The 14523-nt window shown below is 45.9% G+C and overlaps 1 protein-coding gene across 3 annotated transcripts in view; it reads right to left on the reverse strand.

The window, feature by feature from the left end:
- Window positions 1-3434: 3434 nt before the first annotated feature.
- The window catches only part of zhx3a (zinc fingers and homeoboxes 3a), a gene marked incomplete at its 3' end in the record, with an annotated part of 36549 nt that continues 25460 nt past the window's right edge, over window positions 3435-14523 (reverse strand). For all 3 annotated transcript variants that reach the window (XM_079241494.1, XM_079241493.1, XM_079241495.1), the window contains exon 2: window positions 3435-6256. In XM_079241494.1, coding sequence (XP_079097620.1) covers window positions 3435-6059 — 2625 coding nt within the window. In that variant the 5' untranslated portion in view covers window positions 6060-6256. The remainder of the gene's footprint in view (window positions 6257-14523) is intronic.

The raw sequence follows: 14523 nt of genomic DNA on the forward strand, positions 1-14523 counted from the left end.
GTAATGTCCAGGTATGTGCTTTAATGATGCGCAGTAATGTGGAATAATGCGGAGTAATGTGCAGGTATGTGCTGTAATTATGTGTGGTAATGTGGAATAATGCGGAGTAATGTCCAGGTATGTGCTTTAATGATGCGCAGTAATGTGGAATAATGTGGAGTAATGTCCAGGTATGTGCTGTAATTATGTGCGGTAATGTGGAATAATGCGGAGTAATGTCCAGGTACGTGCTGTAATTATGTGCGATAATGCGGAAAAATGTCCAGGTATGTGCTGTAATTATGTGCGATAATGCGGAAAAATGTCCAGGTATGTGCTGTAATTATGTGCGATAATGCGGAAAAATGTCCAGGTATGTGCTGTAATCATGTGCGGTAATGTGGAATAATGCGGAGTAATGTCCAGGTATGTGCTGTAATCATGTGCGGTATTGTGGAATGATGAAGAGTAATGGCCAGGTATGTGCTGTAAATATGTGTGGTAATGTGGAATAATGCGGAGTAATGTCCAGGTATGTGCTTTAATGATGCGCAGTAATGTGGAATAATGTGGAGTAATGTCCAGGTATGTGCTATATTTGTGTGTGGTAATGTGGAATAATGCGGAGTAATGTGCAGGTATGTGCTGTAATTTTGTGTGGTAATGTGGAATAATGTGGAGTAATGTCCAGGTATGTGCTGTAATTATGTGCAGTAATGTGGAATAATGTGGAGTAATGTCCAGGTATGTGCTGTAATTATGTGCAGTAATGTGGAATAATGCGGAGTAATGTCCAGGTATGTGCTGTAATTATGTGCAGTAATGTGGAATAATGTGGAGTAATGTCCAGGTATGTGCTGTAATTATGTGCAGTAATGTGGAATAATGCAGAGTAATGTCCAGGTATGTGCTGTAATTATGTGCAGTAATGTGGAATAATGCGGAGTAATGTCCAGGTATGTGCTGTAATTATGTGCAGTAATGTGGAATAATGCGGAGTAATGTCCAGGTATGTGCTGTAATTATGTGCAGTAATGTGGAATAATGCAGAGTAATGTCCAGGTATGTGCTGTAATTATGTGCAGTAATGTGGAATAATGTGGAGTAATGTCCAGGTATGTGCTGTAATTATGTGCAGTAATGTGGAATAATGTGGAGTAATGTCCAGGTATGTGCTGTAATTATGTGCAGTAATGTGGAATAATGTGGAGTAATGTCCAGGTATGTGCTATATTTGTGTGTGGTAATGTGGAATAATGCGGAGTAATGTGCAGGTATGTGCTGTAATTTTGTGTGGTAATGTGGAATAATGTGGAGTAATGTCCAGGTATGTGCTGTAATTATGTGCAGTAATGTGGAATAATGTGGAGTAATGTCCAGGTATGTGCTGTAATTATGTGCAGTAATGTGGAATAATGCGGAGTAATGTCCAGGTATGTGCTGTAATTATGTGCAGTAATGTGGAATAATGCGGAGTAATGTCCAGGTATGTGCTGTAAATATGTGCAGTAATGTGGAATAATGCGGAGTAATGTCCAGGTATGTGCTGTAATTATGTGCAGTAATGTGGAATAATGCGGAGTAATGTCCAGGTATGTGCTGTAATTATGTGCAGTAATGTGGAATAATGCGGAGTAATGTCCAGGTATGTGCTGTAATTATGTGCAGTAATGTGGAATAATGCGGAGTAATGTCCAGGTATGTGCTGTAATTATGTGCAGTAATGTGGAATAATGCAGAGTAATGTCCAGGTATGTGCTGTAATTATGTGCAGTAATGTGGAATAATGTGGAGTAATGTCCAGGTATGTGCTGTAATTATGTGCAGTAATGTGGAATAATGTGGAGTAATGTCCAGGTATGTGCTGTAATTATGTGCAGTAATGTGGAATAATGTGGAGTAATGTCCAGGTATGTGCTATATTTGTGTGTGGTAATGTGGAATAATGCGGAGTAATGTGCAGGTATGTGCTGTAATTTTGTGTGGTAATGTGGAATAATGTGGAGTAATGTCCAGGTATGTGCTGTAATTATGTGCAGTAATGTGGAATAATGTGGAGTAATGTCCAGGTATGTGCTGTAATTATGTGCAGTAATGTGGAATAATGCGGAGTAATGTCCAGGTATGTGCTGTAAATATGTGCAGTAATGTGGAATAATGCGGAGTAATGTCCAGGTATGTGCTGTAAATATGTGCAGTAATGTGGAATAATGCGGAGTAATGTCCAGGTATGTGCTGTAATTATGTGCAGTAATGTGGAATAATGCGGAGTAATGTCCAGGTATGTGCTGTAATTATGTGCAGTAATGTGGAATAATGCGGAGTAATGTCCAGGTATGTGCTGTAATTATGTGCAGTAATGTGGAATAATGTGGAGTAATGTCCAGGTATGTGCTGTAATTATGTGCAGTAATGTGGAATAATGTGGAGTAATGTCCAGGTATGTGCTGTAATTATGTGCAGTAATGTGGAATAATGTGGAGTAATGTCCAGGTATGTGCTGTAATTATGTGCAGTAATGTGGAATAATGTGGAGTAATGTCCAGGTATGTGCTGTAATTATGTGCAGTAATGTGGAATAATGCGGAGTAATGTCCAGGTATGTGCTGTAATTATGTGCAGTAATGTGGAATAATGCGGAGTAATGTCCAGGTATGTGCTGTAATTATGTGCAGTAATGTGGAATAATGTGGAGTAATGTCCAGGTATGTGCTATATTTGTGTGAAGTAATGTGGAATAATGTGGAGTAATGTCCAGGTATGTGCTGTAATTATGTGCAGTAATGTGGAATAATGCGGAGTAATGTCCAGGTATGTGCTGTAATTATGTGCAGTAATGTGGAATAATGCGGAGTAATGTCCAGGTATGTGCTGTAATTATGTGCAGTAATGTGGAATAATGCGGAGTAATGTCCAGGTATGTGCTATATTTGTGTGAAGTAATGTGGAATAATGTGGAGTAATGTCCAGGTATGTGCTGTAATTATGTGCAGTAATGTGGAATAATGTGGAGTAATGTCCAGGTATGTGCTATATTTGTGTGAAGTAATGTGGAATAATGTGGAGTAATGTCCAGGTATGTGCTGTAATTATGTGCAGTAATGTGGAATAATGTGGAGAAACCTAACTCCACTCAAATACAGAATGCTCGGAGCATTAAAAACATGCATATGATCTATCAGCTCTTTCCATCTCAGAAAACACAATTATCTATTTTTCAGTGGATCAGACTCCAACTTGTCTAAAAATAGCTTCTTATACACAGACATTTTGATTTTTTTTAATAAGCCACTCAGCATAAGGCACCTGTGCCCACTCCTCCTGCTTCCTTTCTACTGTACATCACGTAGCAGCAACAAGAAGCTGTCATGCTTTCATCTCTGCACTTGCCTCAAATTGTTTTTTACTTTGTCTACGGATAAACATCACAAGACCCTGCAAATCAAAGTGTGTGTTCAGTACCTGGTCTGGTTGGCATCAGTCTGGTGTTGGATGAGTGTCTGATTGGGCCCTGGCTGCTGGTGGTCCTCTCCTCTCTCTGACCAGGGATCTTGTAGGATTCCCAGTGGAACAGACTCCCTGGCTTGGTCGTGTTCACCGCCTGCCTCGGTCCCTGCCAGAGCTAGCAGTGGAGAGTATGAATCCTGCCATGCAAGCTGCTGCCCTGACTCCAGCTCTGCTTCTCCTTCATGCTGCTTGTTTGTGTCTTGCTCTACAAGTGTCTCTGTGACAGCTGAAGGGTCCTTTGGTGACTCGGTGTCTCCATGGCCCCTCACCTCTTCGGACTCTGCGGGCGGCTGTTGATAAGTCTCCAACCACTTCAGCTGCCCATTCTTGTGGCTGTAGCGGCTGTCGCTGAACCAGCGCACCACCTCTGACTTGGGAAGGCCCGTTTGGATGCTCAGCTCCTCATACTGCAGACTGCTGGGCCAGCGGGTGTTGGAGAAAGCTTGCCGGAGGATGTGCAGCTGTCGGGGACTCTTGTTGCCCCACGAGGGAGAGAAAGATGGATGACAAGCGGATACCTCAAAGTCAGAATTGTGTTCTTGATGTGCAACCTCAGATGTAGCCTCAGGTTCATTCATCTTCATCCTCTTGAAGTTGATCTTGATGGGGTCAACTTTGAGCTCTGAGCCACCTCTGTCCCCGACACTCGGGTCCTCTTCCTTTATAAGCTGCTGTAAGATTGACAGACCTTTCATGGAAAAGTCTTTGTTGCATTTGCCCTTACCCATAATGGATGAGCAGCTTTTTGGGGTGCTGTTGCTCTGAGTTGGAGATTTGCTGGTATGGTTCTGGTTCGGGACATTGTCATCACTGAGCTGTTCACTGCTGTTGTGAAAGTAGCTGCAGGGCTTCTCGGTTTGGCCTGGATCTTGTGTGCTAACAATGGAGCTGTTCTGATTGTTGCATGTGTTGTTAGATTTGCTGGTGTTGTCAATGATCACATGACTCGTGCTACTGTCTGAAGCTTCTAATCCGATCGGCTTGACATTTGAGTTTCCGGTGGTGTCAGCAACACAGTGCTTGTCGTTATTGCTAATGGAGCAAGCGGCAATGCTGCTGGTTGGGTTGCTGTTTTGCAGTGGTTTCCCAGTGGCTGTCTCAACACCATTACTACTGCTGGAATAACTGCTAATGCTGCTGCTACTGCTGCAGCTGCTGCTGCTGCTGCTTCGACTGCTGCTGGTGCTACTGACACAAGCGCCGCCTCCAGCCATGTCCAAGCCATTGCTCTTGTCTGGCTCTACAGTGCTTTCAGAACTCTTTGTTGGTACTGACGTCATTCTGACAACAGATGGAAACTTTGGGGGAGCAACTGGAGTAGAATATGAGACCCTTGTGATGTGGGGGCTGGTTGACATGCTGGCCTGTGTGGCTATGACTCCAACAGGCCTTGTTTTTATGCTTCCATATGCAACTTTGGCCACATGAAAGTTTGGTCCTTTTGAGCCTTGATGGTCTGCGACAGTGGGGTGGGTTACCACATGGTTGACCTGACGCAGTGTTGTGGGTTGCTTTTGGGGTGTTCCACCTTGGAACACAGTGTTAAACATCTTCCTCCTGGCCTCTTCGATCTCCTCAGGAGACCAACTTATGCCCTGCTTGAGCCTTTGGGCAGTGAACCATAGTTTGATCTGCTCTTCAGGGAACTCTGAAACCACCGTCAGGTAGCAAAGCTCGGCTTTGGTCGGGTAGGGGAACTTGCCAAAGGAGGTCTTGAGAAAGCTGCTGGTGTCCATGGCGGCATCGTAGGTGGGGATGCTGCTGAGAGGAATCATCACCTTTGGAAGATCTTTATTAGAATCGGAGGAAGGGGGAGAATAAAGGGAGGGAGTGTGCTGGTGAAAGGCTTGGTTGGACACTGTCGTAATTACATGAGTGACAGCAGTCTTCGGCATAGCTGGGGTGCCAGAAACACTGAGAGCCCCATTTTGGAGTTCAGGCACATTAGTCAGCATGCTGGAGTCTATGTCCTTTCCATTGTCTATCTTACATACCTCCACGGTATGAGAAACAACAATCTTTTTGTGCTCCCCTTTGCCTTTCATCATCTTTGCAATAGGCGTTTTAGTGAGGGAGATCCCAGATTCTCTGCAGGCGTCTCCACTGTCTGTGAAAAGGCTTTGCTCCACGGTTGTTACCCCGTCCCTCTTGTTCACACTCAGAGAAGCAGTAACCAAGCCCTCCATTATTTTAGGGTGGGCTTTGGCATTGTGCAACGCAAGAGCCTCAAAGCGGACGACGGACATTCTACAGTTCAGGCAGTAGAAGGTGGGCTGGGCCCTGAAGTCTAAATGGCAGTTGTGCATGTGATCCAAAAAGTAGTTTAGATCTCTGGACTCAAACTGGCAAGTCACGCAGCTGAACATACCTCCTTTCTGCGTCTCGCTACAGATTTCAGATTTGGAGGAGCAGTGAGAGAAAGGGCCAGACTCCTTCCCAGAGATGCTTAGTATGCCATCTTCTGGGATTGTTGGTAGGAGTTCTGGTAGCGAGCCCAGTATAATTTCCTCACGCACATGTTTGGATTTAGATGGTATCATGCAGGGCACAGTGGACTTCCTCTTGCTGGCCATGGTGCAGCTTGGAGTCAAAGGGGCAACGTCTGATTGGTTATCCGATGTGATGAAAACAGAAGGCAGGTGAATTGTGGAGATAGTTGAATGGACTTTAGTGTCATGGACCAACCACTATGATATCACAGTGTTGCTTCATGCCTTCTGTTCCTTTAGGATTCCTGTCACATGGACAAGTTTAACAGCTCCCAGGAAACCTGAGGGGAAAACAGAGACGTGACTCTCTCAGAGGGTCTTCAGTAGGAAAAGGAGAGAAAATAGGAGGACAGTGAGAAGAAAGAATTTATCATTTATCATTCAACCTGTACATAAAGAAAGTGACAGCTGAAAAAAAATCTCACCCAGCATGTATGAAAACTAAATTAATATACTGTTTTATAAAATAAAAAAATCATGAAAGATTTGTGGATGAAAATGTTAGAGTGCAGGCGCAAAGGATGCAAGTACTTCCACACAAGGTAAATACATGAGACATAGAGTGAAAGGCATCGGTCCAAATAACTGAAGAGCCAAAGTAAAATAAATAATAAATGTGACGAAATATGCATCGATTGGAAAAAAAAGGCCATATTCAGTGATTGCGCAGAGGGAGCACGTCTCAATCTTGGACACCAGGCATGGTTTGTGGACTGAAATTAATTTATGCAGACTGAAATTAATACTGCAGAAATATTTACCACAGAATAGATTGGGGAAGCTAAACAGGAAAAGTCTTCATGTAATAGAGATAATTACCCCCCCCCCCCCCCCCCCCCCCCCAACCCCAACAACCACTGCTAAACCAGCATTTTATTCACAACAGAAAACATAAAGCACACCGTTTACCGTATAGGAAATAAGACAAAATGCTGAATAGGAAGAATGATATTTAGAGCTGCATTTTCCACCCTGCTGCCACATCCACATCCAGAAACTCTCCTGCCTCGTCCAGGCAAAGCCTCAGAGTTAATGCTGCTTCAGGTAACATTGTTATGATGGACGGATGCAGCGTGATTTCTAACCTTCGCTGTTGCTAGATGAGCAATCATCTGTCAGAAGGTACATATTCCCTCCAGAGTCAGTGATACTGTTCATCATCTGAAGTCTGCGGCACCAGCTATGAGCTTGAACATGTCTGAATAGACCCTCCCCTTTCCTCACCTCAGTCACTCTCGCCTCCCTTTGCCTACCAGCTGCATTACATTGCAGATTCCCATGTATGCCATCTAGTGGTGGAGGGTGGTATCCATAGACTGTATATAGGGATGGGCGGAGCCTCCGTGATGTCACCTGTAGGTTTCTGAAGAGCTGAATTGAAGCTCGGTGGGCGGTTCCTACCATCACCATCTTGGCAGGGACATGTGTGTCGTCTCGCCCGGAAAATACAAATATGGGCAAAGAGGTGGAGCTGAGAGGGGGGCTGTGAGTGTCATGGTGGATGACTGACATCGAGCGAACGCCGAGCTTTCTGTAGCTAAGAGCTAACCGAGCTAACCCGGAGATAACAGAAATTAACCAGCAAACGAAGGTAAGCGGGCTAACCTGGATGAGAGGTTGACCTTTAAGGTCCATGTTGCCTCAGTTTCCCGTATCTGCCGATATGCTCTCTACAACATCAAGAGAATCAGACCGCACCTGACAGAACATGCGACTCAGCTGTTGGTTCAGGCTCTCTTTGGATAAAAGCGTCTTCTAAATGACCGTAGAATAGAATAAAGCTAAGTCACATTGTAAACCGGCTAAAAACCACGGTTGTTCTACGTTCTTCTGACTTGAAACGGGACATTAGGTACCTGTCAATCAAAAGGACACGGCCCTACACATACCAAATTTCGAGATTAAATTACTTTTTAACAGGAGAGTTAGAAAAAAATTCACTCCCCCCACAGTTGTCATGAAGGTAAACCTGACCTATTAAACCAGAGCTTTAAGTGGAACAGAATAAGTGGTGGTGCTCCCTTAATGACTTGTTGTCAGTTTGTCATACAAATATGGAATAAAAACATGGGTGATACTTATATGTAGATCTATAACGTAATCTATAGATTAATATTTTTATTGCACAGAAATTACAAAAAAACAAAACACAGCAAGTTCTAAATCAAATCACATTTGCCAAATTCAAAGTGCCATGGAGACACTTTAATGAACTTCAAGCCTCCTTGCTGGAAATTAAAAATAACACTGAAAAGTAAATATTTAAAATAAAGTACATTAACTCTTTCATGCATGAATTAATGAAAAAACAATGCAACATTTTTTTAAATACAGTATTTTACCTCTACAAATATGCAATGATACTTTTTATGTTAGTTATATTTAGATTTTTTTATGATTGATTTTAATTTACTGTACAAAATAGTTATAAAATACCATATAATCATAATTATATAAATCTTCTATAAAATACTGCTGTATCATTTTCTTTTCCCCGCCCCTTGCTGCCGCCCAGCTCACATTGCACCCCTACGGCTCTTCCCACAGATGGTGAGCCCACGGGAGGAGGGGACCATATAACCCTTTCAGGCTGAGCCCGACCGGGCCCCATGGGCAAAGGCCCGGCCACCTGCTCTCGTACCCCACCCCCAGGCCTAACTCCAGACGGGGGTCCTGGTAACCGGCGTCCTGGAAAGGGAACATTTCTGCCCAGGTTTGTGTTCATCGTAGGAGTTTCCCTGCGGCCACATGCCTTGGACACTCGGGTAAAGAGGGGGGCGGAGCTTCAACTGATCACCACCTGGTGGTGAGTTGACTCAGATGGTGGGGGAGGAAGCCGGTCAGATCTGGCAGACCCAAACGTGTTGTGAGGGTCTGCTGGGAACGTCTGGCTGAGTCCCCCGTCATTGGAGCTTCAACTCCCACCTTCAGTAGAGCTTCAACCATGTCCCGAGTGAGGCGGGGGACATTGAGTCCGAATGGGCTGTGTTCCGTGCCTCTATTGCTGAGGGGGCCAGCCGGAGCTGTGGCTTTAAAGTCGTTGGTGCCTGTCGTGGTGGTAATCCCAGGACTCGTTGGTGGACACCAGCAATGAGGGATGCCATCAAGCTGAAGAAGGAGTCCTATCGGGCCTTCTTGGCCTGTGGGACTCTGGAGGCAGCTGATGGGTACCGACAGGCTTGCGGAGGAGTCTGGCAAGGCCATGGAGAAAGACTTCCAGACGGCTTGGAGGTAATTCTGGTCCACCATCCGGCAGCTCAGGAGGGGGAAGCAGTGCTCCATCAACACTGTGTACAGTGGAGATGGGGAGCTGCTGACCTCAACTCGGGACTTTGTGGGTCGGTGGAGGGAATACTTCGAAGACCTCCTCAATCCTACCAACACGTCTTCCGATGAGGAAGCAGAGCTGGTGGACTCAGGGGTGGACTCTCCTATCTCTGGGGCTGAAGTCGCTGAGGTGGTCAAAAAGCTCTTTGGCGGCAAGGCCCCGGGGGTGGATGAGATCCGCCCGGAGTTCCTTAAGGCTGTGGATGCTGTGGGGCTGTCCTGGCTGACACACCTCTGCAGCATCGCGTGGAGCAGCTCTATACCCTCTTTGGGGTCCTGGAGGGGGCATGGGAGTTTGCCCAACCAGTCTACATGTGTTTTGTGGACCTGGAGAAAGACTGTGTCCCCCGGGGGCTCCTGTGGGGGGTACTATGGGAGTATGGGGTACCGGACCCCCTTGTACGAGCTGTCTGGTTCCTGTACGACAGGTGTCAGAGCTTGGTCCACATTGCCGGTAGTAAGTCAGATTCATTTCCGGTGAGGGTTGGACTCCGCCAAGGCTGCCCTTTATCACAGATTCTGTTCATAACTTATATGGACAGAATTTCTAGGTGCAGCCGAGGTGTTGAGGGGATCCGGCTTGGTGGCCTCAGGATTGGGTCCCTGCTTTTTGTAGATGACGTGGTCCTGTTGGCTTCATCTGGTCGTGATCTCCAGCTCTCACTTGAGCGATTCGCGGCCGAGTGTGAAGCGGCTGGGATGAGAATCAGCACCTCCAAATCTGAGACCATGGTCCTCAGCCGGAATAGGGTGGATTGCCCTCTCCGGGTCGGGAGTCAGGTCCTGCCTCAAGTGGAGGAGTTTAAATATCTCGGGGTCTTGTTCACGAGTGAGGGAAGGATGGAGTGTGAGATGGACAGACGGATCGGTGCGGTGTCTGCAGTAATGCGGACTCTGCGCCGGTCTGTCGTGGTGAAGAAGGAGCTGAGCCAGAAGGCAAAGCTCTCGATTTACCAGTCGATCTACGTTCCTACCCTCACCTATGGTCATGAGCTGTGGGTCGTGACCGAAAGAAGGAGATCTCGTATACAGGCGGCTGAAATGAGTTTCCTCCGCAGGGTGGCCGGGCTCTCCCTTAGAGATAGGGTGAGGAGCTCGGTCATCCGAGAGGAGATCAGAGTAGAGCCGCTGCTCCTCCACATCGAGAGGAACCAGTTGAGGTGGCTCGGACATCTGGTCAGGATGCCTCCTGGACCTCCCTGGTGAGGTGTTCCAGGCACGTCCCTCTGGGAGGAGACCCAGGGGAAGACCCAGGACACGCTGGAGGGATTATATCTCTCGGCTGGCCTGGGAACGCCTCGGGATCCCACCGCAGAGTTGGTAAATGTGGCTGGGGAGAGGGAAGTCTGGGCTTCCCTGCTTAGGCTTGCTGCCCACGTGACCCGACCCCGAATAAGCGGCTGAAGATGAGATGAAATGAGATTTTCTTTTCCTATTTATCACAAAGGCAAAGTAGGGTAATTACATTAAGTTCAGTTGTATCATATATTTATTTATTCTCCAGTGAGTAGAAACGTATTATGTGACTCACCAACATCCGCTGAAGTGGTTTATTTACAAAAATACATGTCTATTCCTGCTGTAAATGTGTTTATTCAACTGTAAATGTGTTTATTCCTGCTGTAAACGTGTTTATTTTTGCTTTAAACATGTTTATTTCTGCTGTGAAGTTGGTCTTTTTAACATGGGAGTCTATGGGGATTTGCTCTGTTTAGGAGCCACTTGTGGATGAGGGGGAAACTGCAGGTTTATGCACTTCCGCTTAGCCTTCACTTTTAACAACTTGAGGTTGCTGCTTGGTTGTAACACAATTTTGTTTTTGGCCTGGTGTTGGTCCCAGTTTTTCGACTTAGAGGGTTATCAGATGGTCTTGCTCATCGATACAAGCTTCTTTACAGGCAGGATGGTGCTTCTCTTTAGTCTAAAGGAAGCAACATCCAGGATTATTATGAAGTCCGTGACCCTTTGTCGGACTAAGCGGTTAGGATAATGAATGAATGAAGCTCAACTCTTCAACAACTGCAACCATTTTCCACTTTGCCTGAGTTTAAATTAGCTTTGGCTCAAAGAAGCCTTTCTCCCTAGGTTCCAACTTTTCTTCTGAGAGACTCTGCCGCCCTGAGGGACTAGTTTTATATCTAATTGCTTATAAACGTGGTTCTTTTCAGTCACATTTTTCTGGCCTTTTGCTTTCCCATCCTCACATGTTGCTGTCAGGAAGCCTGAGAGGGCACCTTGTGGTTGATCTGTGAACTGCAGCCCCATATAATTTTTTTTTTCTGTAACTTTACTGCTGCAGTGAGGCAGTTAACAAGGCAATTAAGTATGGGCTGTGTGATTTAGCCATGCGTTTAAGACACCACACCCACCCACTCAATACCTTTGTGATCATGCACTGCTGTTCTGACCTATGTTGACCAAATAAAGGAGTCAAAGAACATTTCTTCTCCAGAGCCTGATTCTCTGACAGGAATCAAAGTCTGTGTTGTTAGCGCCTCAAACAGTGTCAGAGCTTGTCTGTAGAATCATCACCACAAATTTTGGTGGTTCGAGCCAGATGAAAGCAACATTAAAGCAATATGGATGACTCAGTTTCAGACAGGTCAGAGAGCTAGGAAAGGCCACACAGAGAACACTGTGTGCCCCTTCACCTATGTGACTATGAAGTTGGTTATCAACCACATATGGTCCTCCCTCAACCTACTTCCTCAATTCGCGCTCCCAGCCAACTTGGAAGTAAGTGTCGGAGAACAACCAGTAACAGTATAATTCTAAATCTAGTCAATGTACATCACGTTCTGTTGGGTTATATCCTGCTGAGGCTCTCTCCCCAGTTCAAACTGCTATTCTGGAGGAGAAGATGAAACAAATGGAGCTTGATCATCTATGTCACCAATTCGAAGAGGATTCAAAGACTGATTTAGAATATCAGCAGTTTCAGGTTACAGTGAAGGAAGCCCAGCGTATTCATGAAGAGGCACTGCAGGCTAGGAAAGCCTTATTGAGATGTCTAGATAGAAACCGTCATCTGAAGGAAGCAGAAAGGGATTTGGAAAGGACTAAACTGGTTGCCTCCTTCCTCACAACAGAGACTGAGGTAATCCCACCAGCAACCTCACTCTTTCCAGATAGTTTCATCGCATCTGCTCCACCTTCGTCTGTTCAACCAAGTGACAGCCCAGATATTACTTCTCCTGTATCCTCATCAAAGCAGCTGACTGTGAATCATATTCAAGCTACGGTTGTTAGGGATCCTCAAACCTCCGTATCTGGACAGCAAGCCACAGTGACAGGACCGGCACCTTCAGCCTCACAATCCCAAATCCTGATGCATAATGAATCCAGTCAGAGTGCGTCATGTCCTACTGCAGGCACAGTATATGTATCTAACTCAGTACTACACACAAATCCTGGATTTGTGGGTACAACCTCTCGCCCATCCAACATGGCTACCGCTGTCTCAGCATGTTCCTTTAATACCACTCACCAGGCACCACCAGTTAGTGCCGCTTATGTCTATGCCTACCAGGCAGCTCCAGGCTATACCCCTCCTCAACCTGTACTCTGGCCGATTCCAGGAGCAGAACTGCTAATTGCCTCTGCTTATGGCATTCCCAAACCTGCTTTGCCCACATTCAAGAGTGGACGAGAGAACGATTTTGCTTTGCTCAAGATGGCATTAGACAGCTTGCTGAACAGCCACAGTCACCTGAGCAAACAGTACAAATACCAAGTGCTACTCAGCCATCTGAAGCTACCAAGTGCACTGCAGTTGGCTAAGGCCTATATGTACCATCCACAGCCTTACGCAGTTGCTCTTTGGGAGAAGTCCAGCCAGCCAAGACAGCTTGTCCAGTCTGAATTAGGTGCCATTTTGAGTGCTCCAGCCCTTAAGTTAGGAGACGCTAGTGCTTTTGATGCATTTGCGTTGGCTATTCAGGTTTTGGTTGGATTGTCAAAAACACTTGAAGGACAAAATGGGTTCGAGCTGATGTGTGGATCACATGTGGACAGACTTTTAAGCAAGGTGCCTCAAGCCCTCCGCGACAGCTTTGTAGAGTACTGCTTGAATCATGGTATTCTACAGTCAGGTACAGACAAGACCTATACTCTTCCGGATCTAGATGGATGGTTGCACATGAAGTGACAAGCAAAGAGAATATTAAGTTGTGCAGCAGCATTATTCCAGACCAAAACCTACAAGCCCATGAAACCTAATAAGGACAGATGAGCTCTACTGAGGGAGAAGTCCATGCCTGTGCTCCTTACAGTCCAGGGAGAATCCAGAACCTCTCAACCATCTCATCCTAAACCCAACACCAAGCTGACACCCTATTGTCCCCGGTGTGATACCAAGGATCATTATCTTAAATCCTATGACGAGTTTAAGAAACTGAGCACTAGCCAGATTATTCAGTGGATTACAATGGGGAAAAGGTGTTGGAGATGTGGCTGCAGCCATGCTGCAGAGACCTGCAACTTGAGGAGTCCTTGCAAGGTTTGCAAGGAGCTGCACCTTACAGTACTCCATGACTCTGTGCAGGGGACAGCCAATGCCGTCTTAATATTGAACACACCCCCCACACGGATCTACTTCAACCGTCCAAACCGATCCCTGAGAGTTATGTTAAAAGTTGTTAGGATTCTCCTGCACAACGGTGACAACAACATAGAGGCTTATGCAATCTTAGATGATGGATAAGAAAGGACAGTTATCCTTCCTTCTGCGGTACAACACCTGAGGCTGACTGGCATTCAGGAAACCCTAACTTTGCAGACAGTGAAACAAGTTGTAACACAGCTTGCCGGTTCCTCCGTCTCCTTCGACATCCAAGACACCAGATCGAAGCAAGACCAACAAGCCTACAACCTTTTGCAGGTGGCCACCATCAGAGTGAACATAGCTGGAGTACAGCGCTATGCTACACCCTGTTGCTACGATGTACTCCTACCATCAACCTCCATGCACCAAAGGAAGCTGGGCTGCCCAGTCTATGTAGCACAGAACATAAGCTTGCTAAGAACCTTAAATTAGCTGAGGTTTATCGTGCTGACATCTGGAAACCGGAACAAGCAGGGCATGTGGCAAAGATTTCATCCCAAGAAGCCAGCCAGACAAAGGAATCATGGTTCATCCCACACCATGCCGTGAACCATAACAGCAAGAACCAGATAGTCTTTAACTGCTCATTTCAACACCAATGGCAGTCTCTGAATGACC

Source organism: Telmatherina bonti (genome assembly GCF_933228915.1).
Source record: "Telmatherina bonti genome assembly, chromosome: 6".
NCBI lineage: Eukaryota > Metazoa > Chordata > Actinopteri > Atheriniformes > Telmatherinidae > Telmatherina > Telmatherina bonti.